This window comes from Eretmochelys imbricata, chromosome 1 (assembly GCF_965152235.1).
Source record: "Eretmochelys imbricata isolate rEreImb1 chromosome 1, rEreImb1.hap1, whole genome shotgun sequence".
Lineage (NCBI taxonomy): Eukaryota > Metazoa > Chordata > Testudines > Cheloniidae > Eretmochelys > Eretmochelys imbricata.
In genome coordinates, this window is record NC_135572.1 from 97782576 (window position 1) to 97808075 (window position 25500).

The following is a 25500-nucleotide window of genomic DNA, read 5'->3' on the forward strand; positions in this document are numbered from 1 at the left end:
TGTGCTGATTAGGCCTCAACTGAAGTACTGTGTCCAGTTCTGGGTGCCACGTTTCAGGAAAGATGTGGACAAATTGGAGAAAATCCAGAGAAGAGCTATAAAAATGATTAAAGATCTAGAAAACATGACCTATGAGGGAAGATTGAAAAAATTGAGTTTATTTAATCTGGAGAACAGAAGACTGAAAGTGGACATGATAACAGTTTTCAAGCACATAAAAGGTTGTTACATGGAAGAGGGAGAAAAATTGTTCTCCTTCACCTCTGAGGATAGGACAAGAACCAATGGGCTTAAATTGTGACAAGGACGGTTTAGGAAAAACTTCCTAACTGTCAGGGTGGTTAAGTACAAGAATAAATTGCCTAGAGAAGTTGTGGAATCTTTGTCATCTGGGATTTGTAATGCAGGTTAGACAAACACCTGTCCAGAATGCTCGAGATAATACTTAGTCCTGCCATGAGTGCAGGGGACTGCACTAGATGACCTCCTGAGGTCCCTTCCAGGGCTACAACTCTATGATCCTATGATTCTACATATAGGAATTAAGAAATAAGTGATACAAATCATTACTATGAATGCTTGATGCTTAATTATGGACATCCCAAAGACGACATACAGATAAGGGTAGCTATTGACCTTATAATCAGGGTAAAGGATCAAATATGGCATATATCCCTACTATTACCATAAGGAAGAGTACAAAATACTAAACCCAGTACCCATTTCTTCAGGTTCATCAGGTCCCCAAGACAGCGTAAGCTGAATCAGGACCTGCCTTCTGATGGGCTTATAGATGTTAACGCCAGAAGGGACCATCATGATCATCTGCTCTGAACTCCTGCACATTGCAGGCCATGGAACCTCACCCACCCACCCCTGTAATAGACCCATGACCTCTGGCTGAATTACTGAAGTCCTTAAATCATGATGTAAAGACTTCAAATTACAGAGAATCCACCATTTAAACTAGTTGAAACCTGCAAGTGACCTGCGTGCCCCATGCTGCAAAGAAAGACAAAAAACTCCCAGGGTCTCTGCCAATCTGACGCAGGGGAAAATTCCTTCCCATCCCCACATATGGTAGTCAGTTGGATCCTGAGCATTTCAGCAAGACCCATCAGCCAGACACCAGGAAAGAATTCTCTGTAGTAACTCTGAGCCCTCCCCATCTAGTGTCCCATCACTGGCCATTGGGGATATTTGCTACTAGCAGTTGCAGATTACCTACATACCATTGAAGGCAGTCTCACCATACCACCCCTTCCACAAACTTATCAAGCTCAGTCTTGAAGTAAGTGAGGTTTTTTGTGTCCACTTCAGCCACTCCCCTGAGAAGGCTGTTCCAGAATGGGTTTGGAACGGGTCCCATATGAGAAGAGATTAAAGAGGCTAGGACTTTTCAGCTTGGAAAAGAGGAGATTAAGGGGGGGATATGATAGAGATATATAAAATCATGAGTGGTGTGGAGAAAGTGAATAAGGAAATGTTATTTACTTGTTCCCATAATATAAGAACTAGTGGCCACCAAATGAAATTAATGGCAGCAGGTTTAAAACAAATAAAAGGAAGTTCTTCTTCACACAGTGCACAGTCAACCTGTGGAACTCCTTGCCTGAGGAGGTTGTGAAGGCTAGGACTATAACAGGGTTTAAAAGAGAACTGGATAAATTCATGGAGGTTAAGTCCATTAATGGCTATTACTCCCCCTGGAGTACTGTTTCGATAATATAACGCTGTCATATTGTCTCTTACTACCTGAACGGCTTTGTTTTTGAGTTGAGGCAGAAAAGACCTTAGAGTTAGTCTGATTGCTATCAATTCTAAAATATTGATGTGTAAGTTCTTTTCCTTTGCTGACCAGTGATCTCTGACCAACAACTGGTTGGTCAAGTGGACTCCCCATCCCAGAGTAGATGCATCCATGGTCAGTAATACTGACGTAGGGGGATTGAAAAATGTACCCTTCCTTCATTTTCTCTAGTGGTTCATCGGTTTAAGGTTGAAGGACCTTCTCCTTCAAATAGAAGGTCCTCTAGCCCCATTTTTGTCTCACGAGGAAGTCCCACTGATCTTAACCATGTGTGTCTCCTTAGTGAGACAGCCGAAGCTACTGATCTTGCTGAAGTATCTGAGGAGTCAAAAGCCACTCTCAACTGTTGCTTCGCAACATTTATCAAATGCCATTTTGACTGAATGACACTGTTTGTGTTCCCTTGGAAGTGCACGAAGAAAAGAGGACATTTTGCTCTAGAGATGGTATTGGTACCTAGCCATGACAGCTTCAGAGTCAGATAGGCATATGTTTAATGTAGCTAAAGAAAGTATTTTTCTTCCTAACACGTCCAGCCTTTTCCCTTTCTTGTCCAACGGAGTAGAGTGAGCTTGAGCTCCTTTTGATCTGTGAAGTCCCACTTCAAACACCAACAAATTAGGAGGTGGATGAGTATGAAACATAGCAAGTCCTTCTTGAAGGAACTTATATATTTTGTTGCCTTTTTACATAGAGACTGAATGGTTGAGAGTGTTTTACAGGCTGTCTTTGCTGGCTGAAGCAATCCCTCTAACAAGGGAAGCGAGGCTCATTGACTAGACACTGTCCCAAAATATTGAAGATAGGATGTGATGATTCCTCCACAAAAACAGAAGGAATATCTGTCATAAATATAAAGGGAAGGGTAAACCCCTTTGAAATCCCTCCTGGCCAGGGGAAAACTCCTCTCACCTGTAAAGGGTTAAGAAGCTAAAGGTAACCTCGCTGGCACCTGACCAAAATGACCAATGAGGAGACAAGATACTTTCAAAAGCTGGGAGGAGGGAGAGAAACAAAGGGTCTCTGTCTGTCTTTATGCTGTTTTGCCGGAGATAGACCAGGAATGGAGTCTTAGAACTTTTAGTAAGTAATCTAGCTAGGTATGTGTTAGATTATGATTTCTTTAAATGGCTGAGAAAAGAATTGTGCTGAATAGAATAACTATTTCTGTCTGTGTATCTTTTTTGTAACTTAAGGTTTTGCCTAGAGGGATTCTCTATGTTTTGAATCTAATTACCCTGTAAGGTATCTACCATCCTGATTTTACAGAGGTGATTTCTTTACTTCTATTTACTTCTATTTCTATTAAAAATCTTCTTGTAAGAAAACTGAATGCTTTTTCATTGTTCTCAGATCCAAGGGTTTGGGTCTGTAGTCACCTAGGCAAATTGGTGAGGCTTTTTACCAAACCTTGTCCAGGAACTGGGGTGCAAGGTTTTGGGAAGTATTTGGGGAGAAAGACGTTTCCAAACAGCTCTTCCCCAGTAACCAGTATTTGTTTGGTGGTGGTAGCGGCCAATCCAAGGACAAAGGGTGGAATATTTTGTACCTTGGGGAAGTTTTGACCTAAGCTGGTAAAGATAAGCTTAGGAGGTTTTTCATGCAGGTCCCCACATCTGTACCCTAGAGTTCAGAGTGAGGGAGGAACCTTGACAATATCTAATATCTTTGACATTCAAGATACTAACTCATGAAAGACTATAGCATCTTCCGATGGTGATGATACTGAGATGTCCCCCACATTTTCATAAATTACTTCTGAGGCAGACTAGCAGCTCCAGTTCAGATAATATTTCACCTATTTCTATAAATGGCTTGTTCTGAGTAAGCTGCATTGGCTGGTCCTTATCTGTTGGATCTGACAACTGAATGTCCTCCTGACACAACCTCCTTGAAAAAAGAGAGCAGAGAGATGTTCTTCTCCGGGGATCCCAAAGGGGCCAGTGGAAGAGGCAGTAGCAGAGAGCTCCTGGCCCTTTCCTCTTCTTTGCTGACTCTCAGAGAAGTAGTCAGCCTGACTGGTTGTGGTAACATGCCTGGTGTGTCCTGAGATGCAGTATCTGGGTCAACTGTCAACAGAGCCGGAGACAAATCTGCCCGATGAACTACTGCTATCACAAAAAGAAAAGGAGTACTTGTGGCACCTTAGAGACTAACCAATTTATACTGTATGGAGCTGACTTTCAGAGTTATCTGATTCTGATAACTTGAATCAGAGCCTGGCTCCATAATGAGATTCTGTCCCTGTAAGTCCTTCTCTCCCAGATTGGCTCTTTGTAATGGGTCCGACATCGAGGACGGTGCACTTTTTTTTTTTTCTCGGTACCACAATTGAGCCTTTGAAATGAGACAGCTCTGGAAAGAGTCTGTCACTCATTCAGTCATGTCACTTTTCTTTCCTTCCCCCCCCTCCCCCTTAGCTTTTTAGGATCCTGCATCTGACATAGAAGCTGAATCTCGCTTCTTCCCTGCTGAATTGGATGGGGTCAGAGCCAAAGCCAGTCCCTGAGAACATAAGAACAGCCATACTGAGTCAGACCAAAGGTCCATCTAGCCCAGTATCCTGTCTTCCAACAGTGACCAATGCCAGGTGCCCACAGGGAATGAACAGAACTGGTAATCATCAAGTGATCCATCCCATTGCCCATTCACAGCTTATGGCAAACAGAGGCTAGGAACACCATCCCTGTCTATCCTGGCTAATAGCCATTGATGGACCTATCCTCCATGAGCTTATCTAGTTCTTTTTTGAACGCTGTTATAGTCTTGGCCTTCACAACATCCTCTGGCAAGGATTTCCACAGGTTGACTTTGAGAGCACTGTGGGGAAAAAAATGCTTCCTTTTGTTTGTTTTAAATCAGCTGCCTATTAATTTCATTTGATGACCCCCAGTTCGTGTGTTATGAGAAGGAGTAAATAACACTTTCTTCTTTACTTTCTCCTCACAAGTTATGATTTTATAAACCTCTGTCATATCCCCCCTTAGTCGCCTCTTTCCAAGCTGAAAAGTCCCAGTCTTATTAATCTCTCCTCATATGGCAGCCGTTCCATACCCCTAACCATTTTTGTTGCTCTTTTCTGAACCTTTTCCAATTCCAATATATCTTTTTGAATTGGGGTGACCACATCTGCATGCAGTATTCCAGATGTGAGCATTCCATTGATTTATACAGATGCAATATGGTATTTTCTGTCTTATTATCTATCCCTTTCTTAATGATTCCCAACATTCTGTTCACTTTTTTGACTGCCACCGCAAACTGAATGGATGTTTTCAGATAACTATCCACAATGACTCAAAGATCTCTTTCTTGAGCGGTAACAGCTAATTTAGACCCCATTATTTTATATGTATAGTTGGGATTACATTTTCCAATGTGCATTACTTTGCATCTAACAACACTGAATTTCATCTGCCATTTTGTTGCCCAGTCACCCAGTTTTGAGAGATCCTCTTGTAGCTCTTCGCAGTCTGCCTGGGATTTAACTATCTTGAGTAGTTTTGTATCAAAACTCCAAAAATCCAATTAAGAGAATCGCCTGCCACTGTCAGTGCTTCCTGCAATAAAGTTGCCTGGAGCCTGTTTTGCCTCTTTCCTTGCCCTTGTGGTAAACGTTGAGCAGATCAGACATTTAGAGGGAGAATGCTCTTCCCCCAAACATGCCAATTATCTGACATGTGCATCTGATGCTGGGAAACCACCAGGCATGAGAAACACATCTTTTGAATTCAGGCTTCTTTGCCTTCTGATACATCATGTTATCCTTTAACTATCTCTAAATAAAACTAGGTAACCCTGTGTACTAATGTAACCTCTACTATAGATCCACATAGCAACAATGTAACCATCCAGTTGGTGATGGTTGTCCTAGAACATCCAGAGTTCAGTAATGAGGGCGGGGTGGGGGAGGTATGTGGCTGCTCCAATGGCTACTGCTAGTAGAATTTTATTGTTCTGCCTGCATCTATTGCTGCATCCCATGAGAAGAAATATGCAGAGAGCACTATTCAAAAGAAGAAGTACCCGTATTTTACGTTTTGAACACTACTGAGTATACTGCCAACACTTAAACACTAATAAGCAGTTTTGGATCTAAGAGAGACGCAGAATTCCACACAAGATAAATCACAGCCAATATTGTGTTTTTTGGTTCTTCAATTTTTTGTGTCAATTTCAATTAAAACTTCATCACCATCCCAAAGTCACATAATTCACAGGGATTACAAATCTTGTTCTCACAGTTTATAGATTTTGGAATACAGATAAAGGACCAAAAAAAAAAAAAAAAGGCTTAAACCAAACTGATTATCACTACTGACAGACTCAAGTGAAACAGATTCAAATGTACAAAATAGGATTATATGAAGCTGAACATCTACCAGAAGTCAAATGTTCACAGTATCACAGACACATGGTACAACCTCATTTAAGATTCTTAGATACCAGCATTATGTGCCTTACATTTGATTAGATCAGAGCTCTATCCACCAATAAGGATCTTTAAAAGCTGTTGCTACAGAGAATTTAAGAATTCAAAATCAGTTAAGAGACCAGAAAATCTCTGATAGTCTAGATTGTCCTTGTAAACTTTTATCATAACTCTAGATAAGGGAACTCATGTTTTAAGACTTTTTTTAAAAAAGTGAAGTTTTACAGATAAAGAAAGGTTAGGTGGGTGTTTTTGCTTTTTAAGTGAATTTATTCCTTCAGAAAGGTTTTGGTTTGAGACATCCCAAGACTGAAGTTCCTTATTTGTCCACAGAACAGGATCAGCACAAGCAACAGCAGTGCAAGTTTCCCTACCTTTAGTGTGTCTCAACTGGAGTGACCACTTTGGGGGGTAAGAGTTCAGTTGCTATTCTTACTCAATCCCTAGACTATTTACTAAGAATAACAACAGGGATACCACTTGTGAATGTGAATTGTGTGGCATAGACATCTATCAATTTAGAACTGAACTGAGACCATCTTATTTCCCACATGCTACTTCACAACCATCAAAGAATAATTAATTGCAGTCACTGCCAACCTGGATTGGGCTTGACTTGATAACCTAGAGGTCAGGTTTCTGTACTCCTATTAGCAAGACTCAGTCATCCAGATGGTAAGTCAGGCAATTCATCAGGAACTCAAGTCTTAAAAAAAGTAGGCTCCTCATATTTTTTCCTTTCTTCACCTTTGTGCTTTTTGTCATGCTGCCTCTACTGCTTGGAATGATCTTCCAGTTCTTGTGCATTGGCCAATTACCATCTCCTTCAAAAATACTCTACTTGTGCAAAGCCTTTAAAAGTGTTCCTCGAGAGTAATTTGCATATATTAAAAAGGGGGATGTTATTGGAAGAGGCCCTGAACATTCTCTGTTCAGGCTAAGAGAACATCTCTTCCCCAGTATAGGGGATTAGAAGATCATGAATGAGTGCAAAGGTACCACACTGATGTGGAAGTCACCAGAGAGGCGCTGTGAGCAGGCCGAGCACTCGCCCCTCCAGCTCTGTCAGTCATGTATACGAGGGAGGAGGCCTTTAAAAAGGAGGAAACTGCAGGAAGATGAGAGAAGAGATCACCCTGAGCAGGAAACTGCTGGAGCGACCCCTAAAGCCACAAGGGGAACTCCCATCCAAAAGATCTCCACCTCTGTTCCTACACGGAGTGCAGTATTCCCAATGTAAGCCTCACAGAGTGAGCCCAGCCAGCTGACTCTTCAAAAACTGCTATGCAAGCAGCACTGAAACAAGAAAGTACTGTTGGCCTTTTTCCTTTTGAGTTGGCTCCAGGAAGACATTATCCTCAGGACACAGACATTTTTTTTTTTTGATCCCCCATCTGAAGATACTGAAGAAGACTCACAATGGGCACGGTCCCCAGTTTGCAAGGACTAGGAAACTGGGGTCTATATATAGGCCACCCACGGTAGATAACTGGGCATGGCCAGAGTCTCCACCCATCTGGGAGAAAAACTTTTTTACAAGGATCAAGGACACCACTCTGGAAATAATCCAAGAAGTAATCTGTGTCCCTAGTGAGTCAAGACAGAGTCACTTAGCAACCTGACACAAGCACACGAGATGTACTCCTCCTCAGAAACACTTACTCCTCTAAGACACCATCCAGAACATTGCGACTGGAAGAGGGACTCATTATCTGGACCAGCAGTTATAAAATGAGACTATCCTACAAACATGGACTTGATGGACATAACTGCATTCATACTCCCCTTCGTATGTTATCACATGACGTATCTTGATCAATCCTGAGTCCCATATAAAAAGGCTTCTCTGGGACTCTAAGATCACATACAGATGATCTGTGGCTTAATAGCTTCAAGGCTGTCCAGGGAAATGTTTGACTTCTTCCAGCTCCAATTACAGTGACTACACTGACATTTAGATGGGTGGCAGAACCTCAAAGTAGGTGATTAGTCTCTGAAGAAACAGTAACTTAAGTATACATAAGTCATGGGGGAGGGGGAGAGTAGGCCCTGAATGTTCTGGGGCCTTGGAGTTCTGGGGCCTGATTTTCCTCACACAGCAGTTTCACATCAATGTAACTCATGGGCCGAATTCTGCCTGCACGTGGGTGCAACTCATATTAACTTGAATGGGTCTTGCACCTGTGTGAGGACAGATGTGGGTCTATTGACCTCAGTTGAGTTAATTCTCTATTACACAAGTATAAGCGAGAAGAGAATTAGGTCCCTGCTATGGTTTTTGAAATCAACACTGTCAAGCCAGGTGTTTTCTACACAGAAGAATAGGATCCTATCTCCTAAATCACAAAGCCCTGCTATTCTGAGATCTGACAGTGATCCAAAAGGCATTTCTTCCCTGACTGGAAAGAATTTATTACAGAAAGACTGAACTGATTGGCAGTGAATCACTTGCATGGTCCCTCAGTCTAGGGATGGTGGATCAATACACCACTTGGACAGTGAGTATCTGTTATATTGTGCTCAACAACAGCTAGTATTTAAAAACAGTTTTCACTTTGTAGGAGAAGTCTGCAGAGTTTTCCAGAAATTGCCTAAAGGATTTATGTTATTACATGCACAATTAGCCTTTGAAATTCACTGCCACAAAATTATCACTGAGACCAAGCATTTAGCAGGATTCAAAAGAACAATAGATATTTATATGAATAATAAGGACATCAATAGTTACACTAGATAGTATAAAAAAAGAGGGATGTAAACTACTAACGCCTGTGTTTAAGAAGAAATCCTCCTTAGCCGATTATTCCACAACTGTCCACAAGGATTCTTGCACCTTCCTCTGAAACATCTGAGGTGAAATCCTGCTCCCACTGATTTCAGTAGGGCCAGGATTTCACCCCTGGACACTGTCACGAAGACAGATACTAGACAGAAGCTGTTCAAGACATTCTGATGCCTAGGCAAAACTTCAGCATGCTGCCCCCTTCCTCACAGGCCTAGGGTGGCAGATTTGGCCTGGCTGCCCCTCAGTCATGACGAAGAAGTGGCTAGGCCAAATCTGCCATCCTATGCAACTGCTCAGTTTGCCTAAAGCTAGCGCAGCCCCTGATACCAAACTAATCTGATCACTCTTCTGATCCAATATGGCAATTCTTCTGTTTCCATGCTCTTTATTTTCAAATTACATAGCGATGTTACTGCCTGTGGGGCTACAATACCTAACAAAAGCCACATCCTGTATATTTCCACAAACTTTAATTCCTTATGAAGATGGGTTTGGAAACTGCATTTTTCCAATTCTCCTCAAGCCTATTTGTAAATTACTTTACAGGAATCATCTGTTTATACTCAGCCTCCAGCTGTTTTTCAGGAGTTGGACACGAACCATTTTGTTTACCCAAATTTTTCCCTTGCACTCAGATTTTATTTTCAAGTAGTTTCATTAGGCACTGCCTTAAATACTGAGCTAAATATACAACATGCATTGCGTGCCCTTTAATTATCAGCTTTGTAATTTGACTACAAAAAGCAATAAAGTTTTCTGGCATTATTTGTTCTTTGCATGGTTCTATTACCTTCGACTTTAAGTTCCTGCATACTTTCTCTTACTGACTATTCCCTTATTCATGTATTGAATCAATAGTCTGGCCCAGTTTGGAAAAAATCTAGTGTTATTTACCTTCTGGTTGTTTTTATCCCCAGAAGTATTGATAGAAACTACAACTTCAGTATTCTTACATACAATAGAAAGTGTGAATTCTCAGTAAGTAACCTGTAACATTCCTATTATTTTTTTGTTATTCCCTTTAAGTTTTCTTTAATAGGCTCACCTCTTCTCTTTCATAATTTTTTATAAAAAAATTTATCCCCCATCACAGAAACTATCGACAATTAACACAGTAAGTGGACTGAGCTATGTCATTTGTTATAAAAACTCTTATGATTTGCAGATTGGCTGCCACTTGTTGCTGTTTACTGGCACTCTGTTTAAACAATCCCTTGGGTGTTGAAAAAGTGGATTTGCTTTTTGCTTGCACTACAAAAGAGGTTATTACATTCAGTGTAAAACTTTGTATTTTAAAGCCTTTGAGACTCAGCAATGCCCTCTAGACTTGCAGTTACACCGCCAGGTTGAAATACCCCTGAAGCCTCAGAAAAACTTATTTTGTCCACAGCTTTTCCACAATAGGGCCTGATCCTCCAATCTGCGGAGCACTATCACTTAGTGGTGTTGAGCAGAAGTAACACAGCCAGTGATTTCCATGTTACCCCCCAATTGTGAGGTACCATTACCCTGGCAACCCCGCCCCCCCCGATGCTCCACAATATCAAAGTGCCGAGTGAAATGTTAGAAGAAGCCATTTCAACTGCCTTACCCTCCACTCAGAAATCCAAAACCTTCAACCTCTCATAATATTCTGTCCCTTTTCCATGGGTCAAATTATGCCTACTTGCAGCAGCTTGGTGACCTCAGTTTGTGTTCCTGAATCACCGCTTTCATTTAGGGGTGGGGTGGAGGTTCTCTAGCCCCCATCATTGCTAAGAAAATCTTCAGAAAGTGAACAAGGGGTAAAACAATGCGGTGTTATTTGCCTGAATCTACAAACTGCCTGAAATCATAACCGCCACTATTCATTTCAGGGTATGCTGTTTTATATCTTTATCAGTGATCTGGAAGAAAATATAAAATCACTGCTAGTAAAGTTGTACATTGCACAAAAATTGGTGGAGAGGTAAATAATTATGGAGATAGGTCAGTTATCCCAAGCAATCTAGACTGGTCTGTAAAGTGGTCTTATTTGAACAACATGAGTTTTAATTCAGCCAAATGCAAGGTCAGACATCTAGGAACAAAGAATATAGGTTACACCAGGGATCAGCAACCTTTGGCACGTGGCCTGCCAGGGTAAGCCCCCTGGCAGGCCGGGCCAGTTTGTTTACCTCTGGAGTCCGCAGTCTGGAGGTTCGGCCAATCGCAGCGCCCACAGACCGCGGCTCGCCACTCCAGGCCAATGTGGGCTGCGGGAAGTGGCGCGGGCCGAGGGATGTGCTGGCTGCCATTTCCTGCAGCCCCCATTGGCCTGGAGCGGCGAACCACAGCCAGTGGGCGCCACGGTCAGCCAAGCCAGTGGACGCGGCAAGTAAACAAACCAGCCAGGCCCACCATGAGGCTTACCCTGGCGGGCCACGTGCCAAAAGTTGCTGATCCCTGGGTTACACAGATGAAGTATCCTGGAATGGGGTGACACTGAAAAGGACTTGGCAGTAACAGCAAATAACCAACTGAGCATGAGCTCCAACTGCAATGCTGCAGCTAAGAGAGACAACACAACCCTTAGAACACAGGAATATTGAGTAGGGATGGAGTATTACCTCTATATGTGATGTTATTGAGACCATTAACTGGAACATTGTGTCACATTCCAGGATCCACACTTCCAAAAGGATGTTGAACAATATGAAAGGGTTCAGAAAAGAGCTATAAGAATGATTTGCAGTCTGGAAAAATATACCTTACAATGAGATACTTAAGTGCAATATATTTAGTTTATCCAAGAGAATGTTAAGTCGTGATTTCATCACAGTCTACAAGTACCTACACGAGGAAGAGATTTCTAACAGTAGACAGAATCTAGCAGAAAAAGGCATAACAAGATTGAGTGGTTGCAAGCTGCAACCAAAGTCAGACTAGAAATAAGATGCTAAATTTTAACAGCGAGGGTAATTAACCATTGGAACAACTTAACATAGGGAAATGGTGAATTCTTTAGCAACTGAATCAGGACTGGAAGTCTTTCTAAAAGATATGCTATAGCTCAGACAGAAGTAATGGGCTTGATACAGGTAATACTGGATGAAATTCTATTTCCTTTGTTATGCTGGAGGTCAGACTAGATTATCATAATGATGCCATCTGGTCTTAATCTGTTAAAAGAGCTGTTGATTCTGAAGCCTATCAGTGGTAATTTAAATATTAATGATTTTGTTGATAATTAAAGCATGCAGAAAAGAGACGGCCAACCATAATATGGAGATCTGTACAATCTACTGCAAATGGCATCACGCTTTGTCTTAACTTTTCACTTTGCATCGCACTTTGTCTTAAAAAGTGGCTGGAGTGTAGGATGTGGACAGAATTAGGAAAACATTCCCTCTGCCACCCACCCACATTTGACGTTGTTCTCTCCCCTTTCCAGATGTGCAGTGGGAATTTCTCAAAGTGGAGGAAGCAAAGGGGCAGAGGTATTATTTATGAGCAGAATGACAGGAACAGGCAGCACACTGTAGCCCTAATTTTCAATTTTTGCAGAGATTTGGGGTGGGGTGGGGTGAAGGATGCAATCTCTGAGAAATTTTTGGTTAGTCTGAACCACCTGAGACATTTTAGAGGCAAAAAATCATTCGGTTATTTGATTGGTTCTAAACTGCAAATGCATATAAGCCATATCCCCACAAAGGTTTTTCCCATACACAGAAAATGGGGAAAATGCCAGCAGACCTAGTGACAAAAGTGTGTGCTTGTAGACCGTAATGTTTATTTGGCAACCCTCTACCACACAAAACTGTATCACGAAAGAGACTAAGTTATTATAAAAGAACTATTCTTGTTTACTAAGTATCTTGTAATAAATAGATTCAGAAAAAAAATTTACATTAAAATGAGCACAGTTTGTCATGTGATTGTTGAATGAATAAACTTTGAATACAGCACAGTGTTATATTTCTGGTAAACAAAGAGACAGGAGGTTGCCTTTTTATCTATTACAAAATGCCTATTAGCTCAGCCTCCTTTTGATCTTAGAAAAAACTGCTTCTGTTTATGATGTACAAAAGCCCCAGTCCTGATATAGGCTCTATGCAGACCGCCTCACCCCTATTGAAGTAAGTGATTGGGACCTCAGTTATTTGAGCAACTATCCTCATCACTGTCTCTCCATATTTGGTGCTTAAATGCATTTTTTTAAAAAACAGAATCCTTTCTTCATTGCAAACTTGATAGACAGCCCAACAATGACTAATATTTTAATCTGACATTCTAAATCACAGCTTGACTTTGATAGCTCATACCCAAGTTGCATTACATTATGCAGAGCCCCTCTTTGAAGAGTTCCACAGATATTTCAACTTGAACCTCTAAACCTAATAAATGCTAATGTGTGATGGTAAATATTTAGAGACTATAGGCAATACATGCAAAAAGGTCCCTGGTTCTCCATTGCCTCATACTGGCCAGTTAGTCTGACATTTAACCCACGCAAAATAATGGAAAAGCTGATAGGGGATTCAACTGATAAACAATTAAAGGATAGGAATATAATTAATGCCAGTCAATATTGTTTTATGCAAAATAGGCCTTGTCAAGTAAACCTGATTTAATTCTTTGAATAGATTTCAAGTTTGGCTGTGCAGAGGCAAAAAAACTTCTGTAAGGCATTTGACTTTTACACAAATTCAAATGAGAAATTACAAAAAAATTTAGCAGTCAGGGTAACTAACGAGTGGAACAAACTACCAAGAGACATGGTAGATTCTCCACCTGTTGATAGCTTCAAATCAAGACTACATGCCTTTCTGGAATACAGTACATGCTTTAGTCAAACACAAATTACTGGGCTCAGCTGGCAGGTAAATGGGTGAAATGTAATGGTCTGTTATATACAGGAGGTCAGACTAGATGATCTAATGATCCAGTCTGGCCTTAAAAATCTATGAAAAAATAGCATGTAGTTATCTAAACCTGTGCAAAATAGGTGTAAAACACTTCAACCCTTATTTCCACAGGTGCAAATGACTACACAAGGTGCAAGTCACTGAAAAAAAAAAAACCCAGACCCAAAATGCCTGTCTGCCCCTAATCTAGTAGTGAGTCTTCTCCACTGACATCTTGACTAAGACTACTGAAGAGAATTACTAAAATCTAGAAGTGGATAGTCGCTCACCTTAAATGACTTCCTTGGTAAGCCAATAGCACTATCATCAGATTGAAAAGTGCTGTACAAGAGCTGAATACCTATCATTACTAAGGCTTACAATTTAATTTTTTATTATTTTTTTACTATTTTTTAGTAAAAGTCACAAACAGGTCACAGGCAATAACCAAAAACTCGCGGCCAATGACCTGGCCATGACTTTTACTAAAAATACCCCTAAATCTTAGGTGCTGGGGGGCGGGGGAGGTGGGAGGGGAGGAAGGGTGCTCCAGTGGACGCTGCTGCTTCTGGGTATGGGGGGCGGCCCAGGGCCCTCCTGCCACTGCTGCTCCTGGGGGGGACGGCCTGGGGCCCTGCCACCACAACTCCGGGCCAGAGGGCAACCCAGGGCCCCACCGCTGCCACTCCTCCAGGCCGGGAGGCGACCAGGTTCCCCGCTGACACCACTCCTCTGGGCCCACGGGTGGTGGCCGGGGGCCACACCACCACTGCTCCAGGTGAGGAGCAGTCCAGAGCCCCGCTGCCACTGCTCTGGGTGGGGGGCAGCCCAGGGCTCCATCATCACTGCTCCGGGCAAGGAGCGGCCTGGGGCCCCACCACTGCTGCTGCTCCTCTGGGCAGGGGCGGCCTGGGGCACTGCTGCTGCTCCCGGACCGCTGCGCTAGGTCAGCACCCGGGACCAGTTGCCTTGGGCCGCCAGAGCAGCGGCCGGTGCAGCTGGCCCCAGGGCTGCCTGAGCAGCTGGGGGGGCCCTGGGGCCAGCTGCACCAGCCACTGCAGTTGCCGAAGTCACGGACGTCCTGGAAGATCATGGAATCCATGACTTCTGTGACCTCCCTGAAAGACTTTCAGCCTTAATCTTTAAGAATCAGAACCAGAAGGGACCTCAAGAAGTAATCTATCCATCCTCTCATGATAAGGTGGAACCAAGTATACCTAGACCATCCCTGATTGTGTTTGTCTAACCTGTTCTTAAATACCTGATGAGGATTCCACAGCCCCCCTTAGGAATCTATTCCAAAGCTTAACTACCCTCATAGATAGATTTTTTTCCTAACATCTAACCTAAATCTCCATTGCTGCAAACTAATCCCATTACATCTTGTCCTATCCTTGGTGGACTTGACAAACAATGATCGCCATCCCCTTTTTGACAACCTTTTACATCTTTGAAGACTTATGTTCACCCTCAGGCTTCTATTCTCTAGACTAAAACATACCTAATTCTTTCATCCTTACCTCATGGGTCACGTTTTCAAAGTATCTCATCATTGTTGTTACTCTCCTTTTGACTCTCTTTCTTAAAAGGAGATGCCTACAACTGGACACAGTATTTTAGCTGAGGCCTCACCAGTGTGGAGTAGAGCAGGACTATTACCTCCCATGTCTTACATATGACTCTCCTGTTAATACAGCCCAGAGTGACATGTGCCTTTTTCAAACAGCATTACACTGTTGAGTCATCCCCCAGATCCTTTTCTGCAGTACCACTGCCTACCCAGTTAAACCCCCTGTTGTATCTGCGCAGTTGCTTTTTCTTTCCTAAGTGCAGCACTTTGCACTTGTCTTTTCTGAATTTTGTCTTTTTAGTTCCAGACTAATTCTCCAATTTATTTGTCTTCCCACAAGATAGCAACCCCTCCCAGCTTGGTGTCATCTGCAAATTTTATAAACGTACTCTCCACTCCATCATCCAAGGCATTAATGGAAAATAATGAATAATACCTGCAGGACCTGACTTGATATGTACTCCCAGTTTGAGAGTAAACCACTGATAACTACTCCTCAAGTATGGTCTTTCAGCCAGTTATGTATCTACCTTATAGTAATGTCATCTAGACCAGTGATCCTCAAACTAGGGCTGCCGCTTGTTGAGGGAAAGCCCCTGGCAGGCTGGGACAGTTTGTTTACCTGTCGCGTCCGCAGGTTCGGCCGACTGCAGCTTCCACTGGCTGTGGTTTGCTGCTCCAGGCCAATGGGGGCTGCAGGAAGAGTAACCCTAATAAATGAGCATACCCCAAAATAACAGGCAAATCTGGTAAAACCAGGTTTGTACATTTTTGTTTGTTCATCCCTCCATCCTCTAAAAAAGATTTCTGTACCTGCTCAGAACTGTTTGCAGGATCAGGCCAAAGTTTGATTACTCAAACTCTTCCTGCGTTCCCAAGAGCTCCAAACAACGAATACAGCACTTCTCCCCTCACCACTCCCTCCTTCTCTGCAAGTGAAGCCTGCACTGGGGGAAATGCTGCTCTTCCCTTCTCCTTTAGTCACCCTACCGGGAAACTTTCCATATCGGCTCTGCTGGAATCCTGATCCACAAAGTGAGAGAAGACAGATGGGAGGATAGACTGACACCCTTTTCAAAAAAAAAAAAAAAGTGTGCAGCAAACAATAGACTGATTCTCCATTGTCTTGCACCTTGAGTAATCATGTACACCTGTGTGAAATAACTGTAAAATGCTACCAAATCAGAATGGTCAAATTTTACATTAGCTTTGCAAAGGAGCAAATGCAGTGGAGAATCTGGTCCCAAGTACGTAGTAATTTGTATGGGCTCTTCTCCCCATCCCACCCCACTGTGAAAAACTCTACCACCCCAAAAAGGATACAACCAATGGTCAGGAATGATACTGCAGGAAGCAGTCAGCTAATAATCTGGATGGCTGTTGCCTTGGGAGATTCCCCAGAGAGCCACCTGCTGCTTGAGGGATCTCATTTAAGAAAACAGGAGTTTGCTAGAGATAGGGCAGATTTCTTTAGAATGAATAATGAATGGCTTGCCTCTGATCCATTAGGTAAGAAACAGCATGATTTCAGTCAACTTGCGTCAGAACTGGTCTCAGCACAGGTGGCTCAGACAATGGTAAGTGTTGACACAAGTAGAAAAGACGGTTCCCCTTTCCCCAATTGCTACATAAAACAAAATGACACACGGAATAGCGTAACGGGGCTTGAAGCAGCGGTAAACAAGGACATTCTCCACAGTAGCAAGCCACAGGGGATACTTAAAAATGGGCACGCCTCTAAGGCCCCTGACTACCTGTGGGTAACAGAAGCAGGCAAGGGAGGTTGATTCCGCCGCAGCTCCACTTTACAGCCTGCCCCTGGCTGTGTGCTCCGGGGCGGGAGGGGGGTCTTCTCAAACCAGCTGCTCACTACGAGAGGTTAGTGGAGGGTTGGCTGAAGAACCCGCCGTAGCAGCCCAGCTGGTGCAGCAGGCTGGCAGGCAGCGCCAGGCGGAACTATTTCACCTCAGGAGACGGGGTCTCATATGACCTGACCAGACCTAGTCTTTGAGAAGCGGGCTGCTCGCACCGAAAGACCCCCGCCCCGCCCCGCCCCGCCCCGCGAGCAAAGCGCCGTCGCCGCCCCATGATCTGTCAGCGATGACACTTGGCCCACGGCCACCTCGGGGGGGAGGGGGGGCAGCTGCTGCTCGCGGGGCCCCGGCCCTGACCGGGGCCGCTAGCGGCATTCCCGGGCGCACTGACACCCAGCCTCCGCCCCGCGGGAAAGCACGGGAAGGGGCCAGGCGCCGCCGGGCTGAACCTGGCGACGGGGCGGGCGCTCTCCTCCCCAGGCTGCCTGCGCGCCGCTCGCTCCCACCCTCTTTCTGCACAGCCCGGCTCCGGGCACCAGCGGCCGGAGCAGCCCTGCCGCACGGGGCCGCCCCGGGCCGGGGAGCCGGCGCGGCAGGGACTCACCAGAAGAAGAGCCGGGAGCAGAAGTTGGCAGCCCGCAGGGGGTTGGGCTTCTCCTCCCGCCGCGGCGCCTCCATCCCCCTGCCCCGGCCGCGCCAGCCGCTGCTCTGTCACCTGCTGCTGCCGCTGCCTCGGGCGCTCTGGGGCCGGCGTGCAACAGGCGTGGGGCTGCCGGGCAGCAACGGCTTCCCCGGCTCAGCAGCACCGTGCCGGCGCCGGAGCCGCTTCCGGGAAACCTGACACCCGGCGGGGCGCCGCTGCAGAGCCCGCCCCGCGGGGCTAGCGAGCGGCCGGGCTGAGTCCCCACGCACAGCACAAGTGCTCCTCGCTGCCCCTGTTCAAGGTTGCATCCGATGAAGTGCGCTGTAGCGCACGAAAGCTTGTGCTCAAATAAATTTGTTGGTCTCTAAGGTGCCACAAGTCCTCCTGTTCTTTTTGCAAGAAATGAGGAGTCCCATGGCCGATCAGCCTGGAGATCCTGGGGGGAGTTGTGACATGGCCTTTACTGGGGGCAGGATTTCACCATAGATGTTTAAGCCCCCATCCTTCAAACACATATGCACACCAGTCCTGGCACTGGCTTCAGCTGGTTTGCTCAGGTACACAAGGTTTCTGAGACGCCTGTTTTCAGGGTTTGGGCCTTAGCAAAGTCAGTGGGACTCTGCAGGAGGCCAGCTCCATGGGGCAACTTGCAGGAACAAGACCATAAATTAGTGCTTTTCAACCTTTTTGCATTTACAAACTCCTAAAAAATATTGAATGAAGCTGTGGACCCCTTTGGAAATCTTAAGACATAGTCTGCAGACCCCCAGGGGCTGCTGGACCACAGGTTGGAAACCACTTCCTTAGATTGGCAGCTCTTTAGGGGAGAGGCAGTTTTCCTATATGTTTGTACAGCGCTTACCCTTTTTTGCACTACTGAAATACAAATAAGCACTAATTAGATTGCAGTTGACAGCTGCAGGAGGAAAGCACCATCACTCCTAAACTTAACGGTATCCACAAGACTTTAAAAATTTGAAATAAGACAAATATAACTGCTTAATGCTTCTGAAGCATTTTATCCAAGCTTTCCTCCAGATATTATCAGAAAATTTTATTTCCAAATCTCAGTTCCAAGTCCCAAGTTAATTGCTGTGATAAACTTTGCATGGTTTGGTTGCTACATGAATGAAGACTTTATAGTCTGAATGTACATGAGAAAAACACAGTCTTGAGTTCTTAGATATTAATAAAATTGATTGTCCCGCAAGTGAAAGTGCTCCAAATCCTTGTAAACGATTTCATGGTGGTAGAACAAAAATGTCTAGTTCAATATATCAAGAAGAATAATAGCTTGTGCCAAACAGAACTTCTTGAAACAACTGTAAAGAATGAGTTAAGCTCATCCTCACTGTGGCTTTTATAACTTATATATGGTATTTCTAGGGCCCTTCATTTTCAGTTTTTATTTTATTTAATTTTTCCCAGGAATTTATCAGTGTTTATTGCCACAACAACAAAAACAGGTGCAAATCAGTGCAAAAAACTATTTTTCTGGGTAAACATCTGGGTAAACATTAGTGGACAGAAAGGGGAAAAAAGTTTTTAGTAGATTAATGCTCTGAATTGTATTCATCAATGTGGTTTGCTGTGGAACTAAAACAGAACTCAAAACACAATGCTTCCTCTGAGTTTAAGAAAACAATAAATCTCTAATCCCCAAATAAAGCTTTTCATTTGAATAAACAGTTTACTGTTGCAGACTTAGGACTATTAGCCTATAAGTATTTATATTTAATAGTTGGGCCACACCATTTACAGACATACATTCAACTTCATCCTTTTCTCCTGTTTTTGTTTTAATAAAACTTTTGAATACTTTCTTGTGTTCTGAAATGTATTCTAATACAGATTTTCATTTTCTTCCCACTTTAGTGTGTCAAATCTTTAAACTGTCATCTGCTAACAGTTTGAAATGTGTATGTGGTGGGCATGAGATTCACCAGTACGTTCAGATGTGCACGCACTTCAGAGCATGTGTGCTTGTTTGTTTACTGTGTGTATCTTCTAAACTAATGCATAGCCTTACTTCAACAGGCAGCTTTGCATATACACTCAGACTAACGTATTATCATAATACATATATCTCATACGATGTATTGTATTTTCCTAATAAAACAAGTTATTTTTATATATTTGAATGATACAAAAGTAGGGTTAATCAAAAAAACTGAATAATACTTTTTAAAATACCCAGGAATTTTTCAGTAAGAATCAGCTGAAACTGAAAATGAAGGGGCTTAGGTATATCTAATGCTTTGAGAGTTATTGTGGCCAGCCATGAATGGGTGCTGTTGAGAAAAGTAGGTATGATACACTAACAGATACAACGAGAGAAGTTGTTAGAAAACTACATTTTTTAAATTGATACAAATATGGGAGAGGAGTCTGAAAAGAATCATAAGAATACTTATCTATTTAAAAATAAATCTAAATAAAGCATAGGGCTTTTCCCAGATCTTATCTTTGCTATGTCATATAGTGCACCCCCCAGTAGTCAGAGATTGTTTCCTACGCTATATTTTGGTAGTGCTCAGCTAGAGTTAGATTGTTGCAGGGAAGGAGGAAGGAGACTGAGATGGAAGTCTCTGCAAGTTCTGCCTTCCCATTCCATGATGTCTGACTTTTTCTGCTAGATGATCAGCAATGAAATAGTTAGTAGGGCTGCCATTTAAACTATCATTATAGCTTCCAGATACCACATTGTTGAGATGAAAGAGGACAGTTCAGGCTGTCTTTGTGGAGATTGAAGACACTACATAAATTCACATTTGAAAGGTTTAGAACCGTAAAGCTAATAAATCCCATTTCCCCAAACGTAAGCTCACATTCAGTAGAAACTGATGGGACTGACAGCAAAGTGCTGGTCCTAGCTCAGTCTGTCCCCTGGGATCTTGGGAGGAACAGTATACTTCTTACTTGTTGGTTATAGAGGGCTGAAGTAATGAAAGGACTTTAATTTTAGATTTCAGAAAAATGTATATTATAGGATCTGAAGTATTTAGATCATCTCCCAAAACATATAAAGCAAATTCTGCCCCTCAGTTAAATTGGTCAACCCAGTGCTTTCAGAGGATCAAATTTGTCCAACTATGTACTAATAGAAAAGTTAATGCTATAATAGGGGCCAATATAACTCCATGGACTTCAATGCTATTTGAATTAGGCTCATGTGGCTAAGAAAAGAGTGGAATCACCAAAAGTGATATGTAAATTTTAATCTTAACCTGTATTCATAACCATCCTTTTCCTGGGGCAAAATAGTAAAAATCTAGTTGCTTGTGAATTACAGTTGTCACACCATTTTTCTTATTGTGGGTATGGTATTAAAAAAAATTCTCTGATTAATTTCAGTCATTCAGAAGTCTTTTGCAACAATGCAATATCAGAAAGTGACTTTCATTTTTTTATTTGTAAAAAAAAAAACCACATGAAGTAGATTATTGTCATTCCACTGAGTAATAGTCTTTCCATAGGTTGGCAGATGGCTTACAAAGGAAGTTGAGTAATCCGTCGGTCAGGGTTGAAATCAGAACCTTACACCCAAATCACATCTTGAACTTGCTTTTCTCTTATATGTGGAGTGTTTGAGAGTTTCCAGATTTCAAACAATTTTGTAGTCTCTGTTCAAATCTTGACTGAATACTGGACACTGTGAAATCAGTTACTGTGAAGTATATCTACTTATAAAAATATTTTGCTGAATGTGGATAGATGGGTTCACCAGTCCCTATTTTAATTTTCTTGGGAGCTTTTCTCTTCTGGAAACTAAGGCATTCTGACTATATCCAACTTTCCCAGTGTATTTGCTTCTAGAATAAGTTGTAGCTTTATCTGATTGGATAGACTGAAATGAATTAAGTGTCATTTCATAAGAGAGTGGTTGTCTGTTGCTCTTGCAGAGTTTTGGACAGATTGTCTACCTTGTTTAGGACTTCAGACCAGGAATATCTGGGTGATCCAGAGACAGTTTAAAGATGTGTTTGAAAAGGCATCTTTGGGTAATGACAGAAGACTGTGTATGTAAGTATTCACCAAGGCCCTGCTACAACATTCTGCCATTTTCTTAAATAGGCAATAGGCACAGAATGTGAGCCCTGTTTGGGAGAGATGGATCGGTGACATACTTTTCACACCATGCTCAGTAAATAAGAACTGTCAGTCCAAGTGGATGGCATATCCGTCCTCTTTTGAGATTTAGTAGGTTTTAAGTTTTCATACTATTCACTAAGAAATCCAGAGCTTGCTTTTCCTGTATTATTTAGAACTGAAATAGTTTTAGAAAAGTTTGGGGGTTTTGCAAATATAAATTAGTCCAATAGCATATGAAGGCATAAATTCCCTCTTCTGACTCACAGCCCTGGGGGCTCTGCAGGATGCCAAGTTTCCTTTATATATATATATATCCTATCTCCTAGCTCTTTTAGAAGGTGCCACAAAGGGAACTCTTCTATTTACCATCAGTGTGACACATTGCTTATGGGAATCTCATGCTCATTGACAGAATTTTAGAAGTTTCTTTTCTATCCTTTAGCTAGTATTTGTTCTTCCTTCCCACGCCATACTCAGAGATCATTGAGTAACTAAAAGGAAAGCCCTCATAGATCCAGATTCCAAGACGCAAAACATATAATATCAACCTCTTTTCTGACCCCATGTTCCTGTGAGCACAACAAATTACTCATCCATATGCCTCCTCACTCTTTCTTCTTTGTTTTCAGTCTCTCGAGGTTTTGTTCCACACCATCAGGTTTTGCTCTCTCTCCTAACTCTAGTGCCTTTTATTTCTTTTGTTTTAAAATATAATAAAAAGATGTTTATACAAGGCTCTCAGTGCCCTAACATAATTAATACTACCAAAAAACTCAAGCAGCATTCAAATATTATTCAAAAAGGAACTTTGCCACCTACAGAAAGTTCTTTGTCATCCTTCCATCATTTTGAGAAACATACCATTGGCCCTCTCAAAAAGCCCTTTTGAACAGGCACCTTTTGCAGAGTGCCCAGAAGGTCACCAGATTCATGCTATTTTGGATCAGGGGGAGGAACAAGTTTCAGAGTCAGTATCAACTTGACTTCTTCTTCCCTGTCCCCTCCAATCTGTAATTATCCCAGTCATGTCTCTTCCCATTCCTAGTTCCTTGTCCCAGTCAGTTCTCCTTATCCATCCAGTCCCAGTCTCCACTCCTTCTCATCCCAGTCTCAATCTCATTACCCTTGTCTCACCCTCCAAGTTTATTATTTGAGTCCCAATCTCTCCACACACCCAGTCTCCTTGTCCAGCCAATCCCACTTCCCCCCACTTCCTGGCTCATCGTCCAATCTGTCTCTTCCCTCTCTCCCCATTAGCTCCCAGGATCCCTCCCTAGGTTCCTCATCCAATCTCAGTCTCCCTATCCACCCCATGCTGAACTCCTTGTCCTCCATCCTACCCCTTTCCAGTAAACTCACAGATGCTGCTGCATGAGGCAACCAGGAGAACTTCTAAACTGGGGACTGAAAAGACTAATTGAGGGTGTGTACCTTCAACCATAGGAGACTACATCATGGCTGCATTCTTCAAACTGCTTTCATCTCTCCACTAGCATAACTTCTGTCTTGCTTGGGTTCAGCTTCAGCCAGCTGTTCTTCATCCATGAACTGACCTTGTCCAACTATAAGGCTGTCTTGATGGTAATGGTATAGTTATATGTGGTGAAGGATAGCTAGAGCTATGTGTCATCTCCATATTGCTAGTGCTTGGGTTTACGTCATTGTACTGGTTCACCTAGGGGCTGCATGTAAATGTTGAATAAAACTAGAGATAGAATTGATCCTTGGAGGATTCCGCAGGTGAGGGTTTAGGGGCAGAGGTGCCTTTACCAGCACTACCCTTCAGTTGAATGTGTGCATATGTGTTTGCAGGATCAAGGCCTTACACAGTGAAGCTAGCTGTCTGGATGGTTTCAGCTTGTTAATGCACAACCATTTTTGAGATTTGTGTGTGAAAAACATGTGTCATCAGCCTGGAGGTTCTCACACTTTCACATATCAACAATGAATGTATTTATTTCAAAATTTGCAAAAAACAGCAAACAAAAGACTATTTCACTTTTGAGCTGAGACTAAGCATAGAATATTTCAGCTGAAAAGAAATTTTCTGACAGTTATGGGAATGTGAAAATGGTGGGTTACAAGACAAGGCTCAATATCACCCTAATTGCCTCTTTTGCTAGTAAACAAACATTATAAATAAGTTTTTTTTTCAAATTCAAGAGCATTAAACTTCTAAATATGGAAGAACATTTTCATCTTGCAGACTTTTGTTGTGCATGTCAAGCAATGGGCTTTTGAATGAGTCATTCAGTCTTTCAATTCTCTGAAGAGATTTTCCGTTAGTAATCTTGAGAGCCTAATGTTTCCTTAGAGGAAGGTCATTCTCTGATTTAAGACCCACCCAGAGAAGGCAGCCTGTAGCCTTAATAGCTTTTGTGTCAGAACTCTTGTGTGGGGGGTGAACTGGACAATGCTGTGTAGACTCTCTCAATCATACAGGAAGCCAGTTTAAACCATTTCTTACTCAGCAAGACTGACTTCTTGTTACACCCACTTGCTTTGTTCAGTTTGCTTCCACGTCGATTAGTATTGGAGCCACTGTGTCTAAACTGGAATTTTGAACCACACCTGGCTTCAAAACTTCTACACAGTTGATGTGCCGCCCCTTCTACAACTTCTTTGCGTATCTCCCCCCAAAAAACTTACCAGGCCCATAGTAATCAGAGAAGTCACCCTCTCTGTTTGTTATACCACCTCTCCACGTTAGTCTAAAGGTAGAATAGAACACTATGGCATCCCTGCAGCTCTTAGCGTTACTGAGAATGGATCAGATTGCTGAGAGTTCACGTCTGGCACAAAGTGCTGCAGGTTTCTACCTTCATGAGAACTAGCTAATACTGTAAATAACTAGTCATGCTATATAAAAGGGGCAATATTATTACAAAGGCATAGAAGTTTACATACCCTACCCTGTCACTACCTTACGTGAAAAAATAGCCATGGATGCATTAATGCCATTGTGATATAACTCATTATTAAAATATTTGTGTTATATTTGTATGCACTGATATGATGATCATGACTAGCCCTCGCTTGTGTCAAAATATAAAAGGAAAAGTATAGCTAGATGCACACAGCTATCCAATTATGTGTTTTCAGGCCCTTGTCCTGATGCTGCTAATATTGATTGTGATATTAATGTAAATGTATTGCTCATTGTGGTTTTTATTTCAGAGTTTATTAATTTGAAAAAAAGGAAAACAAAAAAGTCCTTGTGGGACAGCCATATCCCAACAGAGAACATCGAAAAGTGGAAAGTCTGCAAAAATAATAGAACACAGCATCTCAAGCCACACACAAACTTTGCTGTCATCGGGGATGCACAGCCAGCTGGTGCAGCCCATGACATGTGCCTAACCAGCTAGGAGATGCCCTCATGCAACCCATTTCCCAGGCAGCCTTTGCCAAAGAGGCTTATAGTGAAACCTGGCTGGCTTCCCCAGCAGAAATCCTGGAAGAATGGGAATGGTAGTTCCATTCACTCTC

At 42.7% G+C, this 25500-nt stretch overlaps 1 protein-coding gene across 1 annotated transcript in view; it reads right to left on the reverse strand.

The window, feature by feature from the left end:
• The window catches only part of ABCC4 (ATP binding cassette subfamily C member 4 (PEL blood group)), a 200201-nt gene extending 182247 nt beyond the window's left edge, over positions 1-17954 (reverse strand). Inside the window, exon 1 of the mRNA XM_077807040.1 lies at positions 17881-17954. Coding sequence (XP_077663166.1) covers positions 17881-17954 — 74 coding nt within the window. The remainder of the gene's footprint in view (positions 1-17880) is intronic.
• Between the last annotated feature and the right edge of the window lie 7546 nt (positions 17955-25500).